The sequence below is a fragment of the Dermochelys coriacea genome, chromosome 8 (assembly GCF_009764565.3).
Source record: "Dermochelys coriacea isolate rDerCor1 chromosome 8, rDerCor1.pri.v4, whole genome shotgun sequence".
Classification (NCBI taxonomy): Eukaryota; Metazoa; Chordata; order Testudines; family Dermochelyidae; genus Dermochelys; species Dermochelys coriacea.
This window is the reverse complement of record NC_050075.1, coordinates 3,271,912-3,286,745: the sequence shown is the minus strand read 5'-3', so window position 1 is coordinate 3,286,745 and position 14,834 is coordinate 3,271,912. Positions and strand designations below refer to the sequence as shown.

Sequence of the window (14,834 nt, the reverse complement as noted above, 5' to 3'; positions counted from 1 at the left end):
TCAGAGGGGGTGTGTAAGGGGCAGGACTCACCCCTGTGGCACCTCCTGCTGGCTGACTGGGAATTAGCTCTTTTTACCAGCTCCGGCGCGCCCTCTGCCGGTGTCTCACCATCGCTGGCCCCGAGTCCCTCCTGGACCCCAGTGCCCCTGGCAGGTCAGGGTGCTGCCCCCTGGCAGGACCCTCACAGATCTGGGTCTCCCCTCCCCAGGGAACCCCCCATCCTCTATCCCTACCTTGCTTCAGCCTATGGGCTACTGCCAGTCACCATCTAGCCCCCTTTCACTGGGACTGACTGCAGTCTGTATAAGCCAGTTGTCATAGAGAAGCAGGGTTTGGACCTGCTGCCTCTGCCTACCCGTGGGCTGCCCCCTGCAACCCCAGTACCCTTTTTGGCCTTACACTAGGCCTGCAGCCTGGGGGGTTTCCAGACCGGAGCAACTCCTCTGGCCTTCCCCCAGCCCTGTTCCACCTCAGTAAAATGGTGCACTCCCAGCAGCCAGGCCCATCTCCCTCCACAGCTAGAGGAGGCTGTCTGCTCCTGGCCCATTGCCCTCTTAAAAGGGCCAGCTGGGCCCTGATTAAGCCACCCGTGGCCTGATTATTGGATCCTTCTCCAAGTATTCAAAGGATCCTGCTTTGCCTACCAGCTGAAGTCTCAGATCTTTAATGCACTGCAGTACAGAGTAAATAGGAATTTGCAGGGCTGGGCAGACTGCACTATGTTACTGTCTGCCTTATAGCAAACTGCATTCAGTTACTGATCAATAACTGTACATAGAGGGATCGGGCAAAACAAATACAGGACTCAGTTCAGCACAGTGTTTTGTACCAGCCATGAGAAACTATCAAATGAGGGACAGGAGCTGTGCAGACTGGAAACTGACAACCTGATAAGAGCACTCTGAAGAGCTAACCCTACACTGCTGCCAAGTGGGGGCTTCTCACAGATGGACAAGGAAATGCCAGCTTCCCTGAGAATAAGATCCCAATGCTTCTTGCTCACTGTCATCACGTTAACAAACGTGTCAGTTTTTTAGAGCATGCATGAAGTTAAGAGGAAGACAGCTTCCTGCTGAGATCTGGACATCTCTGTTGCTGATCACTAAGGGTCCGTCCCCACCACAAAAAACCTGCTGGAAAGAGCCCCCAAGCCTCCACTTGGAGACCCATCCCCCTCACCCAAACAGGCTCTGAGACTCAGCACTGTAGATTTTGGGGTGTTTTTGCTGTGGAGACATACCTTAAGGGCCTGATCCAGAGTCCACTGAAATCAGCTGAAAGACTTGCAATGACTGCAGGAAGGTTGGAATCAGGGCCTTCCTTTATTTATAATGTTTTATTATTCCAAATACAAATATATCCAAATACCAGTTTCATCATAATACACAAAGTAAGCAAAGAGAGGTAGGATAAAAGAAGGGGAGGGGAAGTGACATCTCTATCTTCAGGATCTACATTAATCATAGACCTCTAAAAAGCCAGCCCATATTGCTTTAAATTTTCTGGGCATTCCTCTTCTGCCGAATGCCAGTCGTTTGTTAGCTGTGCGTTCCAGCTATATCACAGAGCCAAACATCAATGTTTGATGGGGAGCGATTTAAGTTTTTGCAGCATTAATTGTTTACTAACCAAAGTTGAATGTTGGAACCACCCTGTCTTGTTACCAGGTAACTTCAGGTATTGGGGGGTTCAGAGCCTTTCTGCAGTTGGCATGCAAAAGCAGAAGGAACCGTGAACTCTGTGCACATTTTTATAAGCATGCAATACAATCTCAACATTAACAGAGATCCATTTTACAGATAAAGATGTGGAGTAGACAAACAAGAAAGATGCTGTAACCATAACTTTTATCATTGTCTAACCTATATATAATTTTGTACAAAGATCCCCGAAGGTGCTTCTCATAGAAAATTTTGTAATTTTGATTTAAAACAAACAAATAGAAAGATTTTCAGGTGGTCAGGGTGATTTCTAATAAGAGATGAGCAGACTCAATTGTTAAACTATTAGAAGAGTGACTGGTTAGGACTCGGTCTGGTGCAACACACAGCTGATCCAAAGAACAGTCAGTGCTGCAATAGACATTCAGCATGGGGTTTTAAAAATCCTTCATTGTTGGCTTCACTGCTCCTATTGAAGTCAACAGTAAGCGCTATTGTAAGTCCTGCTGTCAGACTATGGATAGAATCTCACTGTTTGACTTTCGAAGACAGATTCTGACCTCACTCATACCAGTGTAATACAGAAGTAATGGAAGTGTGAGACCAGAAGCACATTTTAATGTCTCTGTAAAATACATACTGATTTTCTGACAATCCCAGTGATATAGCAAAATAATTAGGCTATTACAATAATAATGACTAGGAAGGTGAAGTTTCTCTAAATCTCAATCTCGTCCTGTGTTTTGTTTCTCATCGACAGATACCGCTGCTTTCTTAACCCAGAGGGAGAGAGAGTTTAGGGAGAGAGACTCCAGACCTGATTTCCTATTTATTCTAAACACTTTTTCTGAGCCAGTGAATCTCACATACAGGATGTGATTAAAATCAACACAGCATTATTGTCTCTCTACGGCTTGGCGGACAATAAGAGCGAATGAAGGTCATGCCTAGTGTAACTCCATTGAAAGCAATGACTGAGGATGGAAAGTTTGCTTACTTTAATTTTCCTAATCATTCCTTTAAAAGTACTCCCCACATTGGCTTTTCTACATCACCAGCTTGACTAACTCTAATAAGTTTATCTTGACTGAAATCAGGAGATATTTGGCTCTCTCTTGCACATACTAGGTTTTTGCATTGTCAGGAAATCTGCTGTAGTTTCCTAGATATAGCTGATTAAAAAGTGAGTTTTAAAAAACAGCTGAGCAAAACTGTTCTTCCCACCAGAACTGCCTGAATTTGTATCAGTTAGGTTGTGTTCTATTGCATGACCGTACAAAATGAAATATGCTGGCTCATCCCAATCCAATTCATTATGGGACAACCTCAATCTTTGTTTTGCAGTGTCCCTCGACCAAAAAGCATGGGGGACACATGTCCAATACCAGTTCCATTAACTGGGGTGCGGGTAACAGCCGTGTATGTGAGAAGCAGAATTTGTCTCAGCCTGCTGTCCCCTTACACAGCTTAAATCCCATTCAAATTTCAGTATGGTTAGTGGAGTTATTTTGGATTTATACTGATGTAAGTGAAGAGCAGACTTTATCCCAACATTTGTTGCATTACCAAGATCTCTGACTTACCCTTCCAACATGACTCTGTTTCCCCTTGGTAATAGCAGCGAGAGGAATTTATTATTCATTCTTCAGGGTAGCTAGTGTTTTTTCTAGTTTCCTAGAGTTCTGGAAATGGGAGATCCTGTCACTAATGTGGTTCCTGGTATGAATCATATCAGCTTTTTAAAAAGCACAGAGGAAGAACCGGATGTATTGTTTCCAGAGTAAAATGTGCTTAGTCATAATTAACTGAGACAACAAAATGTACGTATTCTATGTATTAAGAGCCTGACCTGCCCAGGTGCTGAGCGCCTTCTGGGAAATGCTGAGTACTCTCCATTCCTATTGACTTCTTAGAAGTTGAGAAGTTTCAGCATCTTTCTGAAAGCACTTAGAACCCGCATGATTGAATCCTCACTGGTAATGAAGAATGGATATATTTTGCCTTAGCAAAAATGCAGTTAAACTTTTGTTGCTTGAAACATTCACAAACAAATTCCTCTTTACAGCTACATCATCACAACTGCCACAGCCTGCTCACCCCTGCAGATGGCATGGCATGGTTCCTGGCTGTGCCATCCTGCCCCAGGAAATCCAGCATCAAGGTAAAGACACGAGTAAATATGAAAGTGGACTGTAGCTTCTGTCTTCTCAGCTGCGTAGGCATTGTGGTGTTGCTCTCATTCACTCTCAGAAGTGGCAATTTGCATCTGTAACAAATGTAATACGCGTATCGCTCCCATTCGGTGAATGGATGCTGAGAATGGCACTAAACGGTGGAGCCTTGTGTCTGCAATAGACTGGCAAAGTCTTAGCCCCAAATTTGTAGACACTTCTTGCTTTACTGGAGTGATGCAAATAATAGTTTGTCAGTCCATGTGCCCTCCACCAGGAACACCCCTCTTCGAAATTCTCAGTTGTATCAAACAAGGGTTAAAAGTGGTCAGTAGAACATATAGTTTAGAGGGTTGTATAAACTGAGCTAGTTTTGTAGTAACTGGCTAAAGGCACAGTGTTGATCAGGGAAAGGAGCCAATCATTCTTTAGTCCATCATATAAATATTCTCTTCTGCATGGACCCCAGCTTCCAACGTGCTCTGGAAGCCTCCATGTTCTGGGTTGGAGAATGAGACTGAGCTGCAGAGAGAGTAACAGACCCTGACCATTAAAACAAAAACAATAAACCAGAAACACAAGACACCCGATATCCAAAGCAGATGGTTTACTGGGAAAATATGAACCATAGTAGCATTCACTATTAGACGCCAGTAATAATGAATCATTATGCATTTATAAAGCACCGCAGGCCTGAAGGTCTCCTGTTGCTTAATGTAATATCAAGAAATACAAACCACGAGCCAGATCAACCGTTGTACTCCTTTTTGTTTACTAAGCAATGAGGAATAGCAATGATAATGAATTTCTCTTTTTGCATTGTTGTGTCTGATTATCTGTCCTGATATGACAAAGCCAATCAAAGTAAAAGCATGCAGCTCTGGAAATGTCAGCGTGTGTCCTGGAGTGTCTGTTTGGCACATTTCTTTCTGTCCTACCAAAGATGCAGACATTTTGGGACCTAGTTTTTGATTATGGCTACAGCAGAAACAGCATAGCGAATAGCATTTACCTTGCTAAAGTCTTCGGCTTCTGTCTGTTGTGGAAATACCCTAAGGATCGTCCAAAATAGGAAAGCGGGGGAAGGGAGAAATGAGTTTGAAAATCATTAAAAAAAAAAGAAAGCAGCAGGTTCAATGAGAAAAAGTCAAGTGCAAAAACCAAAATAAGTGAGCTTTAAAGTGGGTCCTTTAAATATGTGAAACACCCACTATTTACATGAGGCCAAACTCCCACAGGGGCTACCCACGTGTATACCCTGACTGAGAGCTGCCATGGGAGAAAGTCTACAAAAGGGAGCATCATGGCTGGAGTTGCGCAAAGCAGCTGCAGCTTCCCTTGTGATCAGGTAAGGCCAGGAGAGCACAGCACCCACACTGAGAGGGGTGGGGGCATGGCCAGTGCAGCATGGAGATGGGTTGATATAGGTCGGGGTGGCCAAACTTACTGTCCCTCTGATATGATAATCTTCAGAAGTTGGAGAGCCGGGCATGACTGCTGGGGCTCGGGGCTTCAGCTCTGTGGGGCATGCCTGCCAGTGCTCCTGCCCTGCAGTGGCATTGTGGGCTAGGAAATTCTGCCTCAGGAGAGGCACTTGCCATGGTTTGGGGCTGAAGCCCCAGCAGGTGCCTCCAGTAGGGCTGAAGTCCTGAGACCCCCATCCCCGTTGGGCAGAAGTCCCCAGCACCTCCACCCCACCACAGGGCAGAAGCCCCAAGCTCCCAATCTAGTCTGGTAGATGGAGAATGGGGCAGGGGGGCTCTATGAGGCGCACTTTAACTGTAATAAAGCACATGTGGCTCCGGAGCTGCAGACTGGCCACCCCGATATAGGGCATCCTCTGAGTACCCACCATTGGCCAAGGTCCTAGGGAAGCAGAGAAATAAAACTATCAATGTCCTTGGATTATCATCTATCTCAAATCACTTACTTTTGGATAGAATTAGGGCCAAAACCAGGGTGACTAGAAGTACCACAAAAATGCTGATTCCAACATGCATCCCTGCCCCCCTGGATTCTGGCTCCATTAGCTGATGGATTAACGTGGACATAGTCTGCTGAAACACAGAACACGAGGCTATGAGGGGCAGGAATAGAAATCATATACACGACTTGAAAAATCATTTGGCTGCAAGGTCAATGGTAAACACACACTTGAGATAATGCACCCAACTTGAGACAGTGTGTGATTTCCACGGAGACACTACGAGATTCCATGCAGCTGGACTCTGATTATGGTTGCAATTTTCAAAAGTGCCTAAAGGGAGTGAGGTGTCCAAACTCCATTCATTTATGTAGAATAGGTATATATTCTAATTTTATTTATAGTTTAAAGAAGCAGCTCTTCATTCCAAAAGCCTGTGTTTAAGGCCAAACACTGCAGTCCTTATTCAAGCCTTGATTCTGAGAAATGATGCATGCCTTCAATTCCTATTGACTTCAGTCTTTAATTAGACAAAACTCCCTTTCAGCTCAGTAAGGAGCGCGTAAGGACTCCAGGATTAGCCCTTTCTACATGTCACTGGAGTTTGTTTGCATTTTGGTAACAAAGGCATCAGCTCTATTTTCTGGGCACCAAACAGACAGACTCAATAGAAGTATTTCTCTTTTCCAACCAAAAGAGAGCATGGAAAGTCCGATGAAGTGAGCTGTAGCTCACGAAAGCTTATGCTCTAATAAATTTGTTAGTCTCTAAGGTGCCACAAGTACTCCTTTTCTTTTTAGAGACAATATAGTCACCATTCCGATCTGACCACTTACGATTGAAGTGTCCTGAGGGGCTTCTGAACTGAAAACCAATGGCCATTGTGGGGCGATGGTGGAAGATGTGTCACTGGCATTCACAGCAGCTGAGCAACGATAAGATAAACCAACATCTCACTTAGCACAGCTAATAATTCTTTCCTTCTTCATAGCTAGACAATGCTGACTTCTCTGACTATCTAAAGTAAACTGATTTCTCCTGAGAACAGATGGGCTTTCGATCGCACTGTAAAGGGCAAGTGGTGTTGCATACAAGACTTCACAAACCTGAGAACACTTTTATGTAGCATTGAGGCTGGCCACAGTGAGACAAACTTGCAAAAGCCACAACTACAGCATCTTGTCATGGTGCCTATTTCCCGGCTAAAGGCGGCACCATATAACATTTAAAACACATTTCAAAGTAGCAGCCGTGCTAGTCTGTATTCGCAAAAAAGAAAAGGAGTACTTGTGGCACCTTAGAGACTAACAAATTTATTTGAGCATAAGCTTTCATGAGCTACAGCTCACTTAATGCATCGGATGCAGTGAGCTGTAGCTCACGAAAGCTTATGCTCAAATAAATTTGTTAGTCTCTAAGGTGCCACAAGTGCTCCTTTTCTTTTTTATTTAAAACACAGGGCTACAAAATGCAACATCTTTACTACAATGGTTTAGTGAATGTGTCATTTGATTACTGAATAACCCCACAAGCAATACAACCAACCCACCAATCCCAAGACTGAAAATGTGCTATCTGAGGATCTACAATTAGTGAAAATGGAGTCCCCTCCTGTTTATATTAAGGGGACCCCAGAGTCAAGTGCCTCCTCTATTACAATTGAAATCAATTCCTGAATGCTCTGATTCTAAATGGGATGGTCTGCTTCAGCTGCTGTCTATGCTCGGGAAAGAGTGGCATTTCCTGACATCAAAGTAACACAACTGTCTGTCTCTTTTTGAGGCTCCTTCACGGATGTGTCCATTATACATGTAAGTATACAAGTTTCTCTGCAGCTAGAGACACATCACATGCTGAGAAAGTTTTCACTTCCTCTTCTGAGAGGGCAAAAGAACTATGTGGAAACATGTTCAAGTTGCTGAGCTCACAAAATCCAGATGAACTTGAAACCAGAAATGCCAACTTCATTCAAGCTGAGCTCAGAAGGCTCAAAAGCAAAATATAAAAAATAAATATTAAAACATAAAACAGTTTTAGTGGGCTGCAAATTGTTTAAAAGACTCATTCAGACCTTCCCATCTTTGCTTGGGACTTATTGTTAGATCACAGGGATCAAATTTTATAATATACAAGTCCAAGGGAATATTTTCAACTATTGTTGTTATTTAGTTCCCCTTCTGGGATCCCATTACAAAGGGACTCAAACACACCAGAGAGGTGGAATACTTGGATAACCATTACCTGAGGTGTGTTCAGATGTGTAAGTGTGAGGGCCTGCACTGGAGATCCTAGCTGATGTTAAAAACAAAACAAAAACCACACATATTACAACAGTCAGCAAGATGTGTCCAACAAACTGAAAGAAATAAAATGTTTTAACAACAACATATCACCAGCAATAGAACCATATCCCTTTATCCATCTGGTCTATTGCAAGAAGAAAATGACTTTGTAACTTTTATTTGCAGAACAATACAGTGCAGCAAAAGGAGAGAGAATGAAAATCACAGTTACACTATCGATGTCTCTGTCTTGGGGTTTTTATTCTGCCACCTGTCACCATAGCCTCTGAGCACCTTCCATGTCAAATCACTAATGAAGGTCCTAGCAGACTTCCTGGAGTGTCTGGACTTCTGCCTTTTCTGGTAAAAAAGTTGGCTTGGGGTAAAGTTTGAGGTTTTATTTTGCTTGTTGCCACAACTGGAGTTGTACATTTTAAAATGTGTTATTTGCCAGACAACAGAGCTGTAGGAGAGTCTGTGTTGAGATTAAACTTCCGTGTATAAAAATCAGTCATTACTTAAGGCCGGGTTGTACAAACTTGACTTACATTGATGAGCACTGGCTCCAACAGAAGTACTTTCATGAGTGCTCACCGAGGGCTGGAATTCACCTAAATGTGGAGAGCCAGACCCTGGCACTGCTTAACTCCTCCTCAGCCAAGAGAGAGGGCTAGATTCATACCTGGTGCAAGAGTACAACTCTGAGATCAACGGAGCTGCACCTGCTGATGCCAGGTCTGCATTTGGCCCCACAAGTTTGAAAGGAAACATGGCTTGGTAGGGGAAGATATAGAGGTTCTGTGGTATGGCGAACAGATAAGTCTAGTTTTCTAGGGGCAGGAACAAAAGTCAGGCAGGGTCTGCACCAGGCAGGTTTCCCGGCACCAGGGTGAGGATTTATAACATTGGAATCCCAGAAATCAGAGAGGGGGCCAGGCTTTCTGAGGAGAACATGTCACCAAGGGCTCGGGAGCCCTGCAGAACTTTGTGATGTCTGTCACAGCGGGCACAATAGTATCCTTTTTATTTTCATGAATTAGGGTGTGACCCAGAGCCCAGTGAGGTTGATGGGAACCTTCCATTCATTGTAATGGGCGCTGGAGCTGCCCAAGAAGGAGGAACATGAACACATCTACCCACAAGAGGGGATTATTGTGCCTAATTAATGAGAGAAACATACTATGCTGTCCACTCTCCTGGATGCTACATGCAGTATTGCGAAGATTGCTAGTAAGAGCGGTATGCCATGGCTCAAAGGCCCGAAGTCTCCATTCCCGTGCACAGGCTCTGCTGGGTTACACTGATGGCAGAGGCTGCTTCCTTTCTGCAGTGGTAACGGTACAGCTTCAATGCCATAATGGTTAACACTGCAGGACATTAATACATTGTTTCTGTCACAAGCTGTGAGAGTCAGCAAGAGGGCAGGAGTTTTACCCTTCAAGGACACTCGTACAAAAGCTCTGCTCACCTGTCTCAATCACAACTTCCAGATTGTTCCACTGATCATTGAACCAACCAGGGATCTCCACACGGCAGCAGTACACCCCTCCGTCTGCTTCTGCCACATCCACTATGGTCAGGGACACATCCCCCTGAGCGAGATTCCCTTCTAACTGGTATCTGCTGGACTGACGCTTGGTTACCCTCCATCCATCTGTCCAGAGAATTGGCTGAGAACATTGAGAAGAAGGACAGCTGCCCCGGCCCCAGCACATTGTTGTGATGTCACTTTGGCGATTAACTTGGTATTTACAGAGCAAAATGACATTCTGACCCACCACTCCTCTCACTGGAGAGCCCGATACTGTGAGACCTGCAGACAAAGATACAACAGTAATTGAGACAGGGCTAGGATACAATGCACAGGCTAATGGGACCTGCTTGACATCTCAGTCACAACACAACACTGTCCCTGTAAGCTCGCCACATACCTCCATTGCAGATGGATCCACTGAGGTGTGTGCTTCCCCTCCTCCCTGCAACAGGCGAGTATGACAGCAGGATAAACACCATGATGCTTTTGCCCACGATGTGGTTCTGTCCAAGCCCAGGATGTGCCCAGCTGCTGCTCTGCCTCACCCTCCTGACCGTGGCCAGGACCATGCAGGGAGAACAGTTCTTGGAACTACACCACCTAGCTATGGGCAATTCTCTCAGCAGCTGTGTGTGCGGCTCCCTGACCTAACGGGAGTTCAGTTGTCAGGATGCAGGACTGTTTGGGAGCCGTGAAAAGGCACACACGTCTGTCTTCATGTTGGTGTCACTCGTTTGTGAGGGAGGCTATGTCGGCTAATCCTCCTGACAGTGGCTCACGACCCCTGTGGTGTCCCTGGATGGTTCCCACCGGCCACTATTGCAGATCCCCCGACAGTGGTGACTATAACCACCTCCGCTATAATATGGCTTTTGTGGGCGTGCAGTTCTCCAGACCCCCTCTTGACTCCTCACTCACAGGGGTTCAGGATAGTATGAGCTTCACCAGGACTTGTTCAAGACTTGTTCCTGCAGCACCTGGAACTGATAACTCAGACCTGTCATTCTTAATGGGAGGATCTGGTTGGGTTTTACTCAGTCCACGATCCTCTCCTTCCTTTCCCTGTCCTTTCTGAGCCAGAACACAGATACAGGGTGAGGTGGAAGCATGTTACTGCTGCAGGGTTACAAGCCAGATTACTTTCTCTGTCGGTCCCTGGCTGCGGGTGGGGGCAGGTAATGAGTTTGGTCTAGCAAGCTAGCACAGGGCAGCTGGAATGGGCTGGTCTCTTGGTGAAGGCAATACTAGGAGAAAATGGTGAGACAGACTTCAATGGCTGAATTCCACTTGCATGAAGATGCTGTGGTTTCAAAATTCCCTAGTGGGCACATATTCTGGGCTAGACTCTCAAGATAGCCCTTAGGGATGTGAAATTCACCCCCATGCAGAGAGCACAAAGTATATGCATCACCTACATCCTGCTCACTTTGAATTTCATCTCTCATGGAAGAGCAAAGGAAGTTCTGCTTTTGATCGAACCTGTATTATAAATTTCCTATCAAATTGAATAGTAGGGTATCAATAGGTTTAATTCTTCAATCAAGTAACTCCTAACGCTACCGGGGTAGAATGCTCTACAGTGGGTGTTAATACTTCCCAATGCAATTTTTCCAAATTGGTCCAATATAAATGAGGGTTTGTATGGGAAAGGAGATCAATATGCGGTAGGGGTTAGTTAAGCTAATCCTGACCTTTTCCCAGTGAAAACACCGTTGAACACCTTTAACCTTGATTTAGGTGGGCAAGGTGGATAACGTTAGCTAATCAACCTCTTTTCCTAAAAAAGACAGACCTTTTCAGTAATAAAACTGCTTCCTATTGCAACTTTGCCACAGTAACCTGTGAGAAACTCAGCTCTGACAACATACGGTATTAGTAGTTAATAAAGAAACATTTTTGAATCCCACCTCTTATTTAGCAAAAAGAAATATTTTGAAATAAAAAACAGAAGGAGACAGAACCTGTAATCTCACTTTACAGCATATGGACCATATCCTGCCATTTTTAATTTTTGTATTTAAAGCAGATCTCCCTGGCCTGACGGCATTAGGTGGCCCATTATCTTCACAACTGCTCCCCACCCAAAGTCACAGCACACATTTTTTCTCTCATATATTAATGGTGCATTTTAAAAGTGCACTAAAAACACTCAATTCATTCACAGAGGGAAAGTCCATAATACAGATGGAATACAGACAAAACGTTCACAAACAGTAAATTAGATCTTGTTTTATATATAGTTCTAGATGACATGGATTTATAGATCTATGCTCATCTCTAAAGAGTATAGAGAGACAAATAAGTTTTATGCAAATGTAGTTTGCCAGTAGGTATTTCAGACCACGCTGCTCATGGTTCACATTTGGATGATTATTTTTGCAACCATAATGCCCTGAAATTTCCTTTTTATAAAGGAAAACGAAAGTTAGAGGAGGTCCACAGAAGGCCATTGAGCAGCTCTGGCTTATTTTTTTATATTGCAGAAGATTACAGCGTCTGTGGCAAACTACAGCACTGTGACACATGACCAGCCTTCTTTAGGAGACATCCAGTTTAGTCCATATTTAGTTATTCTCTAGGAAAATTCAGTAACTATTATGCATTAATTGCTTGTCAAAGCCCCATCCACTATCTGCTGTTCTCTTATTCACCTTACTTACCTGTAAATAGGACCATTAGGATCCACTCCAAGATGAAATAAGGAGCCATGGTGATAACTGACAAGAAGGCAGAGAACGGTCTTCTTTAAACTTCGCAAGGGCTTGAGGAAAAAAAGATAATGTTCTTTTCTGACACAATCTTTTATTTTCACTTCCCTAATGTCACAAATGATGTCACACTTAACAGACTGAATATTGCTCATAGGTCTAATCAGTGTTGACTTTTCCTGTGGTTAGCAGCCTTTTGCTCGCTTTCTCCATGTCCACACTAGCAATTAGCTGTTGCTAACAATGGGTGCACATGGTTTAGCTGCAAGAGCAAACCACTCAGAAGTATTTCAGAAGCCCTGGTTATAATCTGCTTGACCACAGTTTCTGAAATAGCATTGAGCTCAGATTGTTCTTATTGCCACTTACAGTTAAACTCTGTTCAGCTGCACCTGTTTCTTACACCCAAACTGTGGTGAAGTGTAGAATATTTTTGATCACAGGTTTCAGAGTAGCAGCTGTGTTAGTCTGTATTCGCAAAAAGAAAAGGAGTACTTGTGGCACCTTAGAGACTAACAAATTTATTAGAGTATAAGCTTTCGTGAGCTACAGCTCACGAATAAGGTGCCACAAGTACTCCTTTTCTTTTTGCGAATATTTTTGATGTTTCTCCCTGCCCCCCATTGTGCCCCTTTGTTTAGTCACATTGAATAGATATAGCAAAAGAGTTCACATGAATATGTACAGCAGAGAGACAGATGAAAAAGAGAGACAGAGGAGAGAGTTCCTAGGAGAAACATTGGTATTAATGGATTCCCAAGTGTTTACAATTCATACTACACGAACAGTTGTTCATTTTTTGGAATAATATATTTCTGACTATTTCCATCTGGCTGGCAGATGTTGCAAAAATACTTTGACCATCCAGATTATTAACCACCCAGATAAGACTGTGAGACCCACCACCAAAAAATATTGGAAGACTCGCACTGTTCCACTGCTGTAGCCTACAGGGAGTTGCAGCATGTTGTCACTAAAAATACTCAAGTGACGGGAAAGATGACTGGCCTATTGGATGACTTCTCAGGACCACTGCTTGCCTACTTTCCCCTTCAACAGGATAAAGGGAGTGCAGGATTCCCAGAAAACATCTTAAAAAATGTCTTTGAGCCTAAGTCTTTAACAGATTTACTTTTCTCATTCTTCGAATGGGATCTTGGAGGGAGATGCTGCTTTTTTCTAATCTTTCTCCTCACAGGGTCAGTAAGGGCATATAGAGTTGCTGTTACCAGATGATCAATAAAGAAGCTTTATTGCATGATCTTAATTAAAAATACCTACATCTAGCACCTATTAGCCCCTGCAAGTTTTCCAGTAATCAGTTACATGACTCTGCAACAAATTGTTTATAATTAAATTAAACTTCTACCATGGATTTAAATGAACAAAACCATATTTCTGAACCATCCACTTCAACATTTCCATAGTTGAGGTGTGAGAGTAGTGCAAAATTCTGCTATTTACAACTCACTTGAAACCACTACGCAGAGAGGGTCTGTGAATCCCATAACTGATATCAGGCAGCATGATAAATGAGCCAGTATGATTAGACACATAACACTTGGTTTTGAATTGTAAATGTCAAAGATCAGCCTCTAATTATTCTTGTTAGCTGTGACCACAAACCGTTCCAGACCTCTGTAATGAGGGTTAAAAACAGGGGTGAATAACTTAAAGGATTTACCAGTACGCAGGGTGGCTGCAGTCCTGTGCAAGGTGGGGGCGGGCACGCCACTCTGGGCCCCCGGAAGAGGCGTGGCCTCGTGCAGAAGGGGGCGGGGCTGCGGCCAGACTCCCCCAGCTAGCACTTCAGCGCTGCCCGATTTAATAGGCCCAGGGCTCTGGCCGCTGCTGGGAGCCCCCGGGCCCTTTTAAATTGCTGGGCCCCGGGGCAGCTGCCCCTTCCCCCGCCCCTTACCCCGATCAGTGCCCCTGCCAGTACGGTCGCCTGTGTACCGGCAGCCACTGTCTTACTGGTTCACTGTACTGTACGGTCCTGGCTTACTGTCACCTCTGGTTAAAAACCAAATAAAGGGCTTACCTAGACATTCATTTTATACCAAAAGCACAGGTTAATAGATTCCCCAGTTAAGTGACCTTTATTTAATTCTGTTTGCTACCAGAAATTGGCAACGCACCAATTAAAATCTGTTTCATTTCAGCAGCTCTCCACCACATAACGATCACTATGGCGACTGACCACTCTACCGGCAGTGGCAGCACAGGTGGCCACGGGCCACGAAGGGCTTAATTCTACAGCAGTCTGGAACCCGGAAGTTTTCTGCATCCACTAGAATTCACTTTCACATTTGAAATGATATACAATGTCAATGAAACGATCCAAGTCCTTCAGGGAGCCCAAGATACAGTGGGTGACATTTTTTAAAATTAAACATTGTTAGATTTCCACAAGAATTAAGTGTTTAATAAGAGACAGGGCTCAAGGAGTCTGGAAGTCTGACAAGTCTTTTCATCTGCTTGCAAATGTAAATGGTTGGATTTTGGAACCTTCCTGCGTCTCTTGGGTGCACGGTGACGGAGGATAAATTGTTA

The 14,834-nt window shown here is 44.1% G+C and overlaps 1 protein-coding gene across 1 annotated transcript in view; it reads right to left on the bottom strand.

The window, feature by feature from the left end:
• Positions 1–1,311: 1,311 nt before the first annotated feature.
• LOC119859897 (hepatitis A virus cellular receptor 1 homolog) overlaps positions 1,312–14,834 on the bottom strand; it is a 31,463-nt gene continuing 17,940 nt past the window's right edge. Inside the window, exons 7-13 of the mRNA XM_043490694.1 lie at positions 12,234–12,290; positions 9,508–9,852; positions 7,999–8,049; positions 6,594–6,682; positions 5,764–5,890; positions 4,846–4,885; positions 1,312–4,355 (exon numbers count right to left, since the gene is read on the bottom strand). Coding sequence (XP_043346629.1) covers positions 4,262–4,355; positions 4,846–4,885; positions 5,764–5,890; positions 6,594–6,682; positions 7,999–8,049; positions 9,508–9,852; positions 12,234–12,290 — 803 coding nt within the window. The 3' untranslated portion in view covers positions 1,312–4,261. The remainder of the gene's footprint in view (positions 4,356–4,845; positions 4,886–5,763; positions 5,891–6,593; positions 6,683–7,998; positions 8,050–9,507; positions 9,853–12,233; positions 12,291–14,834) is intronic.